This window comes from Orcinus orca, chromosome X (genome assembly GCF_937001465.1).
Source record: "Orcinus orca chromosome X, mOrcOrc1.1, whole genome shotgun sequence".
Classification (NCBI taxonomy): domain Eukaryota; kingdom Metazoa; phylum Chordata; class Mammalia; order Artiodactyla; family Delphinidae; genus Orcinus; species Orcinus orca.
In genome coordinates, this window is record NC_064580.1 from 50,168,562 (window position 1) to 50,185,077 (window position 16,516).

At 38.5% G+C, this 16,516-nt stretch overlaps 1 protein-coding gene and 1 long non-coding RNA gene across 2 annotated transcripts in view; both read left to right on the plus strand.

Moving 5' to 3' along the window:
* LOC125963004 (uncharacterized) overlaps positions 1–16,516 on the plus strand; it is a 136,311-nt gene that overhangs the window by 61,767 nt on the left and 58,028 nt on the right. The gene's annotated exons all lie outside the window — the stretch shown is intronic.
* NBDY (negative regulator of P-body association) lies at positions 13,419–13,715 on the plus strand. The gene has a single exon (XM_033410205.2). It carries the CDS (start codon positions 13,486–13,488, stop codon positions 13,690–13,692), a length of 207 nt encoding a protein of 68 aa, XP_033266096.1. The 5' UTR covers positions 13,419–13,485; the 3' UTR covers positions 13,693–13,715.

Here is a 16,516-nt window from a genome sequence, read left to right on the forward strand (position 1 = left end):
ATTTGGAGAAGACCTAATGCCTATGCTTCTCAAACTCTTCCAAAATATATCAGAGGGAGGAACACTCCCAAACTCCTTCTACGAGGCCACCATCACCCTGATAACAAAACCAGACCAGGATGTCACAAAGAAAGAATACTATAGGGAAATATCACTGATGAAAATAGATGCAAAAATCCTCAACAAAATACTGGCAAACAGAATCCAACAGCACAGGAAACAGATCATACACCATGATCAAGTGGGGTTTACTCCAGAAATGCAAGGATTCTTCAGTATATGCAAATCAATCAATGTGATACACCATATTAACAAACTGAAGGAGAAAAACCATATGATCATCTCAATAGATACAGAGAAAGCTTTCAACAAAATTCAACACCCATTTATGATAAAAACCCTGCAGGAAGTAGGCATAGAGGGAACTTTCCTCAACATAATAAAGGCCATATATGACAAACCCACAGCCAACATCATCCTCAATTGTGAAAAACTGAAAGCATTTCCACTAAGATCAGGAACAAGACAAGGTTGCCCACTCTCACCACTCTTATTCAACATAGTTTTGGAAGTTTTAGCCACAGCAATCAGAGAAGAAAAGGAAATAAAAGGAATCCAAATCGAAAAAGAACAAGTAAAGCTGTCACTGTTTGCAGATGACATGATACTATACATAGAGAATCCTAAAAATGTTACCAGAAAACTGCTAGAGCTAATCAATGAATTTGGTAAAGTAGCAGGATACAAAATTAATGCACAGAAATCTCTGGCATTCCTATACACTAATGATGAAAATTCTGAAAGTGAAATCAAGAAAACATTCCCATTTACCATTGCAACAAAAAGAATAAAATATCTAGGAATAAACCTACCTAAGGAGACAAAAGACCTGTATGCAGAAAATTATAAGACACTGATGAAAGGAATTAAAGATGATACAAACAGATGGAGAAATATACCATGTTCCTGGATTGGAAGAATCAACATTGTGAAAATGAATCTACTACTCAAAGGAATGTACAGATTCAATGCAATCCCTATCAAACTACCAGTGGCATTTTTCACAGAACTAGAACAAAAAATTTCACAATTTGTATGGAAAAACAAAAGACCCCGAAGAGTCAAAGCAATCTTGAGAGCAAAAAAAGGAACTGGAGGAATCAGGCTCCCGGACTTCAGACTATACTACAAAGCTACAGTGATCAAGACAGTATGGTACTGGCACAAAAACAGAAAGATGGATCAATGGAACAGGATGGAAAGACCAGAGATAAACTCACGCACATATGGTCACCTTATCTTTGATAAAGGAGGCAGGAATGTACAGTGGAGAAAGACAGCCTCTTCAATAAATGGTGCTGGGAAAACTGGACAGGTACATGTAAAAGGATGAAATTAGATCACTCCCTAAAACCATACACAAAAATAAGCTCAAAATGGATTAAAGACCTAAATGTAAGGCCAGAAACTATCAAACTCTTAGGGGAAAACATAGGCAGAACACTCTATGACATAAGTCACAGCAAGATCCTTTTGGACCCATCCCCAAGAGAAATGGAAATAAAAACAAAAATAAACAATAGGGACCTAATGAAACTTCAGTGCTTTTGCACAGCAAAGGAAAGCATAAACAAGACCAAAAGATAACCCTCAGAATGGGAGAAAATATTTGCAAATGAAGCAACCGACAAAGGATTAATCTCCAAAATTTACAAGCAGCTCATGCAGCTCAATAACAAAAAAACAAACAACCCAATCCAAAAATGGGCAGAAGACCTAAATAGACATTTCTCCGAAGAAGATATACAGAGTTCCAACAAACACATGGAAGAATGCTGAACATCATTAATCATTAAAGAAATGCAAATCAAAACTACAATGATATATCTTCTCACACCAGTCAGAATGGACATCATCAAAAATTCTAGAAACAGGGTTTCCCTAGTGGCGCAGTGATTGAGAGTCCACCTGCCGATGCAGGTGACACGGGTTCGTGCCCCAGTCCGGGAAGATCCCACTTGCCATGGAAAGACTTGGCCCGTGAGCCATGGCCGCTGAGCCTGCATGTCCAGAGCCTGTGCTCTGCAACGGGAGAGACCACAGCAATACGAGGCCAACGTTCCACACACACACACACAAAAAAAAACCAAAACAATAATTGCTGGAGAGAGTGTGGAGAAAAGGGAACACTCTTGCACTGCTGGTGGGAATGCGAATTGGTTCAGTCACTATAGAGAACAGTATGGAGGTTCCTTAAAAAACTACAAATAGAACTACCATATGACCCAGCAATCCCACTAATGGGCATATACCTTGAGAAAACCAAAATTCAAAGAGTCATGTACCAAAATGTTCATTGTAGCTCTATTTACAATAGCCCAGAGATGGAAACAACCTAAGTGCCCATCATTGGATGAATGGATAAAGAAGATGTGGCACATATATACAATGGAATATTACTCAGCAATAAAAAGAAACGGAATTGAGCTATTTGTAATGAGGTGGATAGACCTAGAGTCTGTCATACAGAGTGAAGTAAGTCAGAAAGAGAAAGACAAATACCGTATGCCAACACATATATATGGAATTTAAGGGGAAAGAATGTCATGAAGAACCTAGGGGTAAGACAGGAATAAAGACACAGACTTACTGGAGAACGGACTTGAGGATATGGGGAGGGGGAGGCGTGAGCTGTGACAAAGCGAGAGAGAGACATGGACATATATACACTATCAAACGTAAGGTAGATAGCTAGTGGGAATCAGCCGCATAGCACAGGGATATCAGCTCGGTGCTTTGTGACTGCTTGGAGGGGTGGGATAGGGAGGGTGGGAGGGAGGGAGATACAAGAGGGAAGAGATATGGGAACATATGTATATGTATAACTGATTCACTTTTTTATAAAGCAGAAAGTAACACACCATTGTAAAGCAATTATACTCCAATAACGATGTTATAAAAAAAAAAAAAAGAAAAGGGAACACCCTTGCACTGCTGGTGGGAATGTGGATTGGTACAGCCACTATGGAGAACAGTATGGAGGTTCCTTAAAAAAATTACAAATAGAACTACCATATGACCCAGCAATCCCACTACTGGGCATATACCCTGAGAAAACCGTAATTCAAAAAGAGTCATGTACCAAAATGTTCATTGCAGCTCTATTTACAATAGCCCGGAGATGGAAACAACCTAAGTCTCCATCATCAGATGAATGGATAAAGAAGATGTGGCACATATATACAATGGAATATTACTCAGCCATAAAAGGAAACAAAATTGTCTTATTTGTAGTGAGGTGGATGGACCTAGAGTCTGTCATACAGAGTGAGGTAAGTCAGAAAGAGAAAGACAAATACCGTATGCTAACACATATGTATGGAATCTAAGAAAAAAAATGTCATGAAGAACCTAGGAGTAAGAGAGAAATAAAGACACAGACCTACTAGAGAATGGACTTGAGGATATGGGGAGGGGGAAGGGTAAGCTGTGACAAAGTGAGAGAGTGGCATGGACATATATACACGACCAAACGTAAAATAGATATCTAGTGGGAAGCAACCGCATAGCACAGGGAGATCACCTCGGTGCTTTGTGACCACCTGGAGGGGTGGGATGGGGATGCTCAGAGGGAGGGAGATGCAAGAGGGAACAGATATGGGAACATATGTGTATGTATAACTGATTCATTTTGTTATAAAGCAGAAACTAACACACCAATGTAAAGGAATTATTCTCCAATAAGATGTAGAAAAAAAAAAGAATAAAGAGGGTTCCCTTTTCTGCACACCGTCTCCAGCATTTATTATTTGTAGATTTTCAATGATGGCCATTCTATCTGCTGTGAGCTGATACCTCACTGGAGTTTTGATTTGAATTTCTCAAATGATTAGTCATGTTGAGCATTCTTTCATGTGACTGAAGGCAATAAGTGTATCTTCTTTGAAGAAATGTCTATTTAGGTTTTCTGCAAATTTTTGGATTGGGTTGTTTGTTTTTTTGATATTGAGCTACATAAGCTGCTTGCAAATTTTGGAGATTGATCCTTTGTCACTTGCTTCATTTGCAAATATTTTCTCCGATTCTATGGGTTGTCTTTTCTTCTCATTTACGGTTTCCATTCCTGTGCAAAAGCTTTTAATTTCATTAGGTCCCATTTGTTTTTCTTTCCATTTCTCTAGGAAGTGGGTCAAAAAGGATCTTGCTGTGATTTATGTCATAGAGTGTTCTGCCTATGTTTTCCTCTAAGAGTTTGATAGTTTCTGGCCTTACATTTAGGTCTTTAATTCACTTTGAGCTTATTTTTGTGTATGGTGTTAGGGAGTGATCTAATCTCATACTTTTACATGTACCTGTCCAGTTTTCCCAGCACCACTTATTGAGGAGGCTGTCCTTTCTCCACTGTACATTCCTGCTTCCTTTATTAAAGATAAGGTGACCATATGTGCGTGGGTTTATCTCTGGGCTTTCTATCCAGTTCCATTGATCTTATTTTCTGTTTTTGTTCCAGTACCATATTTCCTGGATTACCATAGCTTTGTAGTATTGTCTGAAGTCAGGGAGTCTGATTCCTCCAGCTGCGTTTTTTCATTCTCAAGATTGCTATGGCTCTTCAGTATCTTTTATGTTTACATACAAATTGTGAAATTTTTGTTCTAGTTCTGTGAAAAATACCATTGGTAGTTTTATAGGGATTGCATTGAATCTGTAGATTACTTTGGGTAGTATAGTCATTTCACAGTGTTGATTCTTCCAGTCCAAGAACATGGTATATCTCTCCATCTGTTTGTATCATCTAAAATTTCTTTCATCAGTGTCTTACAGTTTTCTGCATACAGGTTTTTTCTCCTTAGGTAGGTTTATTCCTAGATATTTTATTCTTTTTGTTGCAGTGCTAAATGGGAGTGTTTTCTTAATTTCACTTTCAGATTTGTTATCATTAGTGTATAGGAGTGTCAGAGATTTCTGTGCCTTAATTTTGTATCTTGCTACTTTACCAAATTCCTTGATTAGCTCTAGTAATTTTCTGGTAGCATCTTTGGGATTCTCTATGTATAGTATCATGTTATCTGCAAACAGTGACATCTTTACTTCTCCTTTTCCCATTTGGATTCCTTTTATTTCTTTTTCTTCTTTGATTGCTGTGGCTAAAACTTCCAAAACTATGTTGAATAATAGTGGTGAGAGTGGGCAACTTCTTCCTGATCTTAGTGGAAATGCTTTCAGTTTTTCACCATTGAGGATGATGTTGGCTGTGGTTTTTTCATATATTGCCTTTATTATGTTGTGGAAAGTTCCCTCTATGCCTACTTTCTGTAGGGTTTTTATCATAAATGGGTGTTGAATTTCGTCGGAAGCTTTCTCTGCATTTATTGAGATGATCATATGGTTTTTCTCCTTCAATTTGTTAATATGGTGTATCACGTTGATTGATTTGCATATATTTAAGAATCCTTGCATCCATGGGATAAGTCCCCCTTGATCATGGTGTATAATCCTTTTAATGTGTTGTTGTATCCTGTTTTCTAGTATTTTGTTGAGCATTTTTGCATCTATATTCATCAGTGATATTGGCCTGTAATTTTTTTTTTTTGTAGTATCTTTGTCTGATTTTGGTATCAGGGTGATGTTGGCTTCATAGAATGAGTTTGGGAGTGTTCCTTCCTCTGAAATTTTTTGGAAGAGTTTGAGAACGATGGGTGTTAACTCTTCTCTAAATATTTGACAGGCTTCACATGTGAAGCCATCTTGTCCTGGACTTTTGTTTGTTGGAAGTTTTTTTTTTTTTTTTTTGTGGTACGCTGGCCTCTCAGTGTTGTGGCCTCCCTCGTTGTGGAGCACAGGCTTCGGATGCTCAGGCTCATCAGCCATGGCTCACGGGCCCAGCTGCACCGTGGCATGTGGAATCCTCCCCGACTGGGGCACAAACCCATGTCCCCTGCATTGGCAGGCGCACTCTCATCCACTGCTCCACCAGGGAAGCCCTGGAAGATTTTTAATCACAGTTTCAATTTCATTACTTGGGATTTGTTGGTTCATATTTTATATTTCTTCCCGGTTCAGTCTCGGAAGGTTGTGCTTTTCTAAGAATTTTTCCATTTCTTCTATGTTGTCCATTTTTTTTGGCATAGAGTTTCTTGTAGTAGTCCCTTACGATGCTTTGTATTTCTGCAGTGTCTGTTGTAACTTCTCCTTTTTCCTTTCTAATTTTATTGATTTGAGTCTTCTCCTTCTTTTTCTTGATGTGTCTGCCTAATGGTTTATTAATTTTGTCTATCTTCTCGAAGAACCAGCTTTTAGTTTTATTGATCTTTGCTACTGTTTTCTTTTTTTCTATTTCATTTATTTCTGCTTGATATTTATGATTTCTTTCCTTCTACTAACTTTGGGTTTTGTTTGTTCTTCTTTCTCTAATTCCTTAAGGTGAAATGTTAGAAATTTTATTTATATTTCTTGTTTCTTGATGTAGGCTTGTATTGCTATAAACTTGCCTCTTTATACCAAACTGCTTTTGCTGCATCCCTTAGGTTTAGGATTGTCGTGTTTTCATTGTAATTTGTCTGTAGGTATTTTTCTTGATTTCCTCTGATTTCTTTAGTGATCTCTTGGTTATTTAGTAACATATTGTTTAGGCACCATGTGTTTGTGTTTTTTCTGTTTTTTCCCTGTAATTGATTTCTAATCTCATAACATTGTGGTCAGAAAAGAATCTTGATATGATTTCAATTTACTGAGGCTTGATTTGTGACCCAAGATGTGATCTATCCTAGAAAACATTCTGTGTGCACTTGAGAAGCAAGTGTAATCTGCTCTTTTGGATGGAATTTTCTATAAGTAGCAATTAAACCTATCTGATCTACTGTGTCATTTAAAGCCTGTTTTCCTTATTAACTTCCTTTTGGATGATCTGTCCATTGGTGTAAGTGAGGTGTTAAATGTCCCCCACTATTATTGTGTTACTGTCAATTTCCTCTTTTATAGCTGTTAGCAGTTTCCTTATGTATTGAGGTGTTCCTATGTTGGGTGCATATATATTTATAATTTTTATATTTTCTTCTTGGATTGATCCCTTGATCATTATGTAGTATCCTTCCTTGTGTCTTTTAACAGTCTTTATTTTAAACTCATTTTATCTGATATAAGTATTGCTATTCCAGCTTTCTTTTGATTTCCATGGAATATCTTTTCACGTCCTCTCATTTTCAGTCTCTATGTGTCCCTAGGTCTGAACTGGGTCTCTTTTAGACAGCATATATATGGGTCTTGTTTTTGTATCCATTCAGCGAGCCTGTGTCTTGTGGTTGGAGCATTTATTCCATTCATGTTTAAGGTAATTATCCATATGTATGTTCCTATTACCATTTTTGTAATTGTTATGGGTGGGGTTTTTTTGTAGGTTCTGTTCATCTCTTGTGTTTCCAACTTAGATAAGTTCCTTTAGCATTTCTTTTAGAGCTGGTTTGTTGGTGCTGAATTCTCTTAGCTTTTGCTTGTCTGTAAAGCTTTTGATTTCTCCATCAAATCTGAATGAGATCCTTGCTGGGAAGAGTAATCTTGGTTGTAGGTTCTTCCCTTTCATCACTTTAAATATGTCATGTCACTCCCTTCTGGCTTGTAGAGTTTCTGCTGAGAAATCAGCTGTTACCCTTATGGGAGTTCCTTTGTATGTTTTTTGTAGTTTTCCCCTTGTTGCTATCAGTAATTTTTCTTTGTCTTTAATTTTTGTCAATTTGATTACTATGTGTCTCGGCATCTTTCTCCTTGAGTTTATCCTGCCTGGGACACTCTGTGCTTCCTGGACTTGATTAACTATTTCCTTTCCCATGTTAGGGAATCTTTCACTATAATCTCTTCAAATATTTTCTCGGGTCCTTTCTCTCTCTCTTCTCCTTCTGGGACCCCTATAATGCGAATGTTGTTCCTTTTAATGTTGTCCCAGAAGTCTGTGAAGGCTGAATGAAGTCTTTAATGAATGAAGACTTTAATGTTGTCCCAGAAGTCTGAAGGCTGTCTTCATTTCTTTTCATTCTTTATTCTATTCTGTGGCAGTGAATTCCACCATCTGTCTTCCAGGTCATTTATCCGTTCTTCTGCCTCAGTTATTCTGCTATTGATTCCTTCTAGTTTATTTTTCACTTCAGTTATTGTATTATTGATCCCTGTTCATTTGTTCTTTAATTCTTCTAGGTGTTTGTTCTTTAATTCTTCTAGGTCTTTGTTAAAACTTTTTGCATCTTCTCGATCTTTGCCTCCATTCTTGTTCTGAGGTCCTAGATCATCTTCACTATCATTATTCTGAATTCTTTTTCTGGAAGGTTGCCTATCTCCACTTCATTTAGTTGTTTTCCTGGGGTTTTATCTTGTTCCTTCATCTGGTACATAGCTCTCTGCCTTTTCATCTTGTCTATCTTTCTGTGAATGTGGTTTTTGTTGCACAGGCTGCAGGATTCTAGTTCTTCTTGCTTCTGCTGTCTGCTCTCTGGTGTATGAGGCTATCTAAGAGGCTTGTGCAAGGTTCCTGATGGGAGGGACTGGTGGTGGGTAGAGCTGGGTGTTGCTCTGGTGGGCAGAGCTCAGTAAAACTTTAATCCGCTTGTCTGCTAATGGGTGGGACTTGGTTCTCTCCCTGTTGGTTGTTTAGCCTGAGTCAACCCAACACTGGAACCTACCCGGACTCCTCGGTGGGGCTAATGGCCGACTCTGGGAGGGCTCACGCCCAGGAGTACTTCCCAGAACTTCTGCTGCCAGTGTTCTTGTCCTCACGTTTAGCCACAGCTACCCTCAGCCTCTGCAGGAGACCCTCCAACACTAGCAGGTAGGTCTGGTTCAGTCTCTATGGGGTCACTTTTCCTTCCCCTGGTCCCGATGAACACACTACTTTGTGTGTGCCCTCCAATAGTGGAGTCCCTATTTCCCCCAGTCCTGTCAAAGTCGTGCAATCAAATCCCACTAGCTTTCAAAGTCTGATTCTCTAGGAATTCCTCCTCCCATTGCCGGACCCCCAGGTTGGGAAGCCTGATGTGGGGCTCAGAACTTTCATTCCAGTGGGTGGACTTCTGTGCTATATGTGTTCTTTGTGAGTCACCCACCCAGTAGTTATGGGAGTTGATTTTATTGTGATTGCGCCCCTCCTCCCATCTCATTGTGGCTCCTCCTTTGTCTTTGGATGTGGGGTATCTTTTTTGGTGAGTTCCAGTGTCTTCCTGTTGATGACTGTTTAGCAGTTAGTTGTGATTCCGGTGTCCTCATAAGAGGGAGTAAGTGCACGTCCTTCTACTCTGCCATCTTGTTATTTCTATGATTCCATTTATATGAAATATCCAGAATAGTCAAATCCATAGAGACAGAAAATAGATTAGTGGTTTCCAGTGGCTGTGGGATGGAGGATTGGGAGTGACTGCTAATTGGTACATGTTTTCTTTTTGAAGTGATAAAGATATTCTGGAATTAGATAGTGGTAATGGATGCACAATTTTGTGTATACTTTATTTTGTTTTTTTTGTTGTTGTTTTTTTTTTGCGGTACGCGGGCCTCTCACTGCTGTGGCCTCTCGCATTGCAGGCTCCGGACGCGCAGGCTCAGCGGCCATGGCTCACGGGCCCAGCCGCGCGGCATGTGGGATCTTCCCGGACCGGGGCACGAACCCGTGTCCCCTGCATCGGCAGGCGGACTCCCAACCACTGCGCCACCAGGGAAGCCCCTGTGTATACTTTAAAACGCTGAATTGTATACTATAAAAAGGTGAATTTATGGTTATGGATTAATTTTCAATTTTAAAAGCTGGAAACAATGAAAGTATCCACAAACATCCATGAATAGATAATTATTTAAATTAAAAATTATGGTAAGTCCATACAATGGGTTTGTGTGCAGCCATTAAAAGGACCTTTAAAAATGAGAATAAAGAACATGTTACATGGAAAAATCACCAAGCTACATGGTTAACTTTAAAAAAACACCCTACCAAAATGGTGAATGTATGATCACTTTGTGAAATGAAAAGCAACACATATGCAGGTAGATGCAACTCTCACACACATATCTGTGTGTATGTGTGTGTTTGTGTAAACATATACAAATTTATATTCTGCTCTTCTCCACGCTATTAATTATTGAATCATGACTATACTGGCCAACTTTGGATATTTTTACTTTTCATTGGCTCTTTCTGCAGTATTAATTTTTTCTAATCTTACACTATTTTATCTCTTTTACTTATTTAATCTTTTGAATGTTTATAGAGGCTATCTAGATAGATAATAGATCTTCTTACTTTCTTCTTTGTGTTTCATAGAATTCTAAAAAATTCTAAGTGAAATATTACATTGAAAACCTGAAGTAAGGGCTTCCCTGGTGGCGCAGTGGTTAAGAGTCTGCCTGCCGATGCAGGGGATGCAGGTTCGTGCCCCGGTCCGGGAGGATCCCGCATTCCGCAGAGCAGCTGGGCCCGTGAGCCGTGGTCTCTGAGCCTGCGCGTCCGGAGCCTGTGTTCCGCAGGGGGAGGGACCGCAGCAAGTGAGAGGCCCGCGTGCCAAAAAAAAAAAAAAAAAAAAAAACCTGAAGTAAAACACACACACAAAAATACATGTAGTCTTCCTCCAAATCATTCTTATTTTTCATTTTATGAGAATGTTACAGGGACTCCATGGTTCTTATCCTTAGATTTTTACCTTAAAAAAATTAACAGAGAAGTCCTTTATATTTGTTCAAAGAAGAGAAAAATTCTTGGCCTTAAGATGAAAGCTAATTTCCAGAAAAAACACAATGAATCAACGAACTCCTCAATTAAAAAACCCTAAATGAAAACAGATTACTATCACCCAGAGGGTTCAGTTTTGTTCTCTGTTGTCATCCTTTGAGCACTTGAAATTATGAAAGAATTTCAGATCTATAGTCCTTCACCTTGGCAATGCCCTCTTCTTGTTCCATGTTTCACATGCAGCTAGTTCATCAATGTTGGAAAAAAAAAGGCTGAACTTGGAAAAAATGATGGGGAAAACTCATTTTGAAACCTAGAAGTAAAAGGCTTTAGTTTTCCATTCTAGTATAACAAAAAAACACAAAAATCCAGTTGTGAGTATAATGGTGGTTGACAGGGCTGGGGAGAGGGGAAAATGTGAAGTTGTTTAATGGGTATAAAAAATTCTGGACTTTGGTTGTACAACTCTGTGAATATACTTAGCATGACTGAACTGTACACTTAAAAAAGGTTAATATGGTCAATTTTATGTTATATGCATCTTAATGCAGTTTAAAATAAAAATAAATAAATCCATTTAAAGTATAAATGGTTCGGGTTGATGTCAGCAGCTCTAAGTTGGGAATGTTTTCAACTCAAGTCAAATGTTTCCCATAAATCAAACCCACCTGGATTTGATACAATTTTTTATTCCAGTCATTTTACTAAAATACACACATATTTCTCTTAATTTACTAAAACTATATCTATAGCTATAAAACAACTTAATTTCCAATTTTACTCTTAAAGTCTTTTGTCTTGCAAGATTTAGAGACCCCTGTAAAAAGATTGTGAAAATATTACTACATTTACTTTGGGAAATAATAAATAGTCTGATATATATATATATATATATATATATATACACACACACACACACACACACACACACACACACACACACAAAACTCCAAGGTTTGACTTGTACAACTGGGTAGAAGTGTGACATTCACTGAAATGAAGAGTAGGAAAGGAGCAAGTTTGGAGGATTAGGGCTAGATCAACTGTTCTCAAAAGGTATGATTTCCCCCCCAGGGGACATTTGGGAGTACCTGGAGACATTTCTGGTTACCACACCTGGAGGCAGTTGCGGGATGTGGGGGCATGCTATTGGCCTGGGTTGGGATACTGTTAAACATCCTACAGTGCACAGGACAGGCTCCCACCAGAAAGAGTGATCTGTCCCCAAATGTCAATAGTGCCAAGAGTGAGAAAACTTGGGTTGGCACCCTCTCTTCTGAATCTGGCCACTCTTTCTCAGCCTTTGCAGCAGGCTTCTCCTCTTCTGACTCTAATTGCTCAATAGTCTGCCTTTAGCAGCCCACTTCTCTTTTCCTCTACATTTTCTCTTGGGAACATCACTCATGACTTCAACTACCAATTCTATGTTGCTAACTCCCACATCTTTATGCCTAGTCCCAACTGTTCTTCTAGCTCTAGAGCATTTTTTCTTTGTATTTCCCTTCACATCTTTTCATTAACTTACTGCTACGTTTCTTGTCTTTATAAGTAGCATCTGGTAGAAAACCACAGGGTCATTTATTTCCCAAACATTTACTGAGTATCTAGTTTGTGTAAAGGGCAGCACTAGTATTTGAAAGAAGGTAGTGGTGGTGGAGATGAGAGGTAATCACAGTAAGTGTCTTAAATGCATTATCCCTGATTATGGCAATAGTTTTACAAGGAAGAAATTATTATCTCCTGGAAACGAAAGCCTCAAGTGCTTAATCAACTACTTAACTATCACAGAGCTTGTAAATAGCAGAGTATTTTAAAAGTCAGTTCTATTTTGACATTAAGGATTGAACTCTCTACATTAAAAAACACTGGGGACAGTGCTGGAAAAGTGTGTCCATAGCCAAAGGGAGATGGATGTGAATGAGGAAGGTCTAAGACGTTCCAATAGCCTTTTATTCTAAGCCACAGTGCACCCTCTTCCGGTTGCTTACCGTATATCCCAGAATATAATACACCAGCCATAGGAGGATGAATCATTATTTTCCTTAACTCTAGAAAAGATAAAAAATTGACAACGAAAGTATGATATACCATCAATTGTCAGAGATTTCCTAGATGTTGAAATATTTTTTAAAAGGTAAGCCTTCAGAGATTTCTAATTTGTTAAAATATGAAGAAGAAAGTAATCTTAGATTCTATGACATACGATGAATTTGTTTTCTACATTCAATTTCCACGGTCAGTGCTGGTGGCTGGTGTGCTATTCTGCACTTTAGTCAACTAAGACGTTTGTATATTGCTTTCTAAATGGTCGTAGATTGTTTCATGGCTCTGTGTTGTGCTTCTGCAACTAGATCGTAAAGCTCTTAGCTCTTCAATCACCTCTTTGTTCTCCTCCCCCCCCGCCGCCCCGCCCCCACACCAAGCGCCTTTCAACAATCTACGCAGAGTTTACCACTTATGAGTAAACCTAAATTTCTTGTAACTTAGAATTTCATAGACAGTATAAGACTGTTCACAGATTTAGTTACACTGGGGGGCGGGATGGGGAAAACATTATATTAAATATGAGCATCGTTTTTTTAAAGACCCATCCTTGTAGAAACGTTAAAATGTGGTGGGGTAGGGAGCGAGGCGGAGAGGGGATATACGTCTCAGGATACAGGAAATACGGAAAAAGCGAAACCCGGAGGAAGCTCTGCGCCTGGAGGGGACCCGCCGCCATCTCCGGTCTCTTGGCTTCGCCAGGGCCCACCGGAGAGAGCTGACACCCGGGTCCTATAATCCTTATGGGGGACCAACCTTGTACCTCCGGGAGATCCACGCTCCAGCCTGGAAACACGCGGGAAATCAAGCCTCCAAAAAAGCGCTGCCTCCTAGCTCCACGTTGGGATTATCCAGAAGGAACCCCCAACGGAGGTAGTACCCCTCTCCCTTCCACACCTCCTCCAGCATCACCGGGCCTGAAGTCGCACCCACCTTCTCCGGAGAAATAGTACAATATACTTCTCTCACCCCAAACCAGGTCAGATTCTTTCTCATTTGGGATATCCAGGCTCTCTGAAACTTAATTATATATTTTCCCAGATCTCCTTCTCCCTTTCCCTATTCTCTCCAGGATTTCAAAGTTGAAGAAAGAACATGCAGGCATTAAATAGCTCTTTCACAAAATATGTGGGGGTGAATTTATGGATATTTAATAACATTAAGTAATTATTTTAATATATTAGCTATGACAATCGTGGTTATATTTTTAAGAAGTAGACTTAATCTTTTGATATGCTTGAAAGTAATTCAGTAGGGCCAAGGTGAGGGGTACAAACAAAATGTTCATGAGTTAATAATTGTTAAAGCTGAGTGACGTATACATGGGGATTCATTAAACTGTTCTTGTTACTTTTGTGTATATTTGAAACTTTTCCATTCAAAAAATGATTGGTTCAAGATCAATAACAACATTATATTGAAGGCCTAATTCCTATGGCTAGCACTGTGGTAGCAGTATTGTAAGGTGAGCCTTCAGAGGTGTGTGCTTCTCTGTGTATGGCAGGAGAATTCAATTAGTAAAAAACAAAAAGTTACAATATGGTAACTCAAACCCAAGTGCCATAATGTTTGCTTGTTCAAGGTATTTAGGAAGCACGGGGGCGGGGGGGACGAGATGGACCAAATCATTCTGCCTGGTAGTAATCTTGAGCCATCAAAGAGAAAGGGGTAACTCTGGGTGGACCTTAAAGGGTGAGTGACATCTGCCATGTGGAGGGGGAGAGAATGTTTTTCTGGCTTACCTTTCCCAAGGCAGGCTTGTTCTAGGAAAACTTGGCTATAACTCTGAATGTATGAGAAGAACTAGGTGAGATAGAGTGCTGCAGGGCTTTAAATGTTATGCTAAGGAGTATGCAGTTTAATCCATAAGCAGTGGAAGCCACTGAAGATTTTCAAGGAAGTATTGTATTTTAGCAGTCCAGTTTTTACTATCAGAAAAATGATCTTCTATTTAGATGAGCTTATAGAATACAAAAAACAAACGCTGACCGAAACCTCACAGATTCTTGTAATCCAAAGGAGACAGGGCATCCTTTCTTCATTCATGCAACAAACCTTTAAGAAGCCCTTGCAATGGACTAGGCATTATGCTGGGAGCTGTAGGGGATGGATAACCAAAGCACATAGGAGTGAAACAGATATTTGAATAAATAGGTCAATGAATGATGGGATAACAGTGGCGACTAAGGGAGTTCTGGACTTGGGGCTTGGTGGTAGTGCATAGAAAAAGAATGAGCTCTATTGTGCTTGGAGGCATCACCCAGTCATTCCTTACTGCCTGATTTCCCTCAACTTTACCTCTTTGTTCAAAGGGGTAGAGTTGGGGCTGGGAGGCACCATAGGGATAGCAATGCTCAAACAGAAAACAAAGAAGGTTGTACAGGGCAAAAAGTGCAAGAGCTACATAATTTCCTCCAGTGACTCAAATCATTGAAAATTATAATAATAGCAAATATTTACTGAACATCTTTATGTGCCAGACACTGTTCTACAAAGCTTCCTAAAGTCTCTGCTCATAATTACTATGCAATAGATCCCTTCTACTACTGTCTATATAACTGTTTTTCATGAATATATAACTGCAATGGGGGTATGGTAAAGCATAAGGACTTGAGGAGCCCAGGGGAAAGAGATGAACAGTAACAGAAGAAATGATTTAATGTTATTTTATTATTTTTCAGTCTTTGAGGGATTGCAGTATGACTCCATTTCCTTGGTGCATCCATAAAATAATTATTCAGTGAAGACAATGAAGATTATTGACAACGCTACCCTGCTTTTCTGATGTCCTGCTTCAGGAAGTTGTGATTTTTAAGGTAATCTCTTTACCAAAAACTTTTTAAGGAAGGAGCAGGAATAAGAGTTGATTATGACACATTAAATATAACTAGCCAAACAAAAAGCTAGCACCAAATGATAAATTGAAACCATTTTCTACATTATATGAAAGCATATATACCATATAATAATAATGTTATCTATAAGCTGTTTTGCTATATTCATTCCTAATTACCTTATAGTTCCTGCTGTAACTGTGAAATGTATATTTTAAACCACATTTTCAGATTATTGCCCGTAAATGAGAACACGATTGATATTTTTACATACTGATTTTATACACTGTAACCTTTCTGATTTATATCTGTTCTAATAATTTGTAGGTTCTCTGGATTGTCTGTTAATTTATTATATTGTGAATAATGGCAGTTTGTTCCTTTCCAATATTTATTTTTTAATTTGTCTTACCGGGCTAGCTAGGATCTTCGGTACAATGAGAAATAGTGGCAGTGACAGAGGATTTCCTTGTCTTGCTCCTGAATTTACAAGGAAACTATACGTATTTCACCATTTTTAGTAGATTTTCTTTTTCGGGTTAAAGAAATTCCTTTGTATTCTTAGTTTGCTGAGAGCTTTTATTCTGAATGAGTATGGAGTTTTTTCTCCAAATACTTTGTATCTACTGCCATGATCATGTGGGGTATTTTCCTCCATTAATATGACACTGTGACTGTGTGATAAATTATAATATTCAGTTTTCTAATGTATTTCCTGCTTTTGGTTTCATCAGGCCTCACCATTGAATATTTTGTCCCCTATTTTTATAATTTTTCCTTTTATCTTTATTTTTCTCTTTACTTTCTTTTTGTTTGCTCTTTTTCTAATTTATTTATTTGGACCATTAGCTCAGTAATTTTAAATCTTCTTTCCTAAAATAAGAATTTATAATGAAGTTTTCCACTACATACCACTTTAGAAGAATTTCACAGGTTTTTA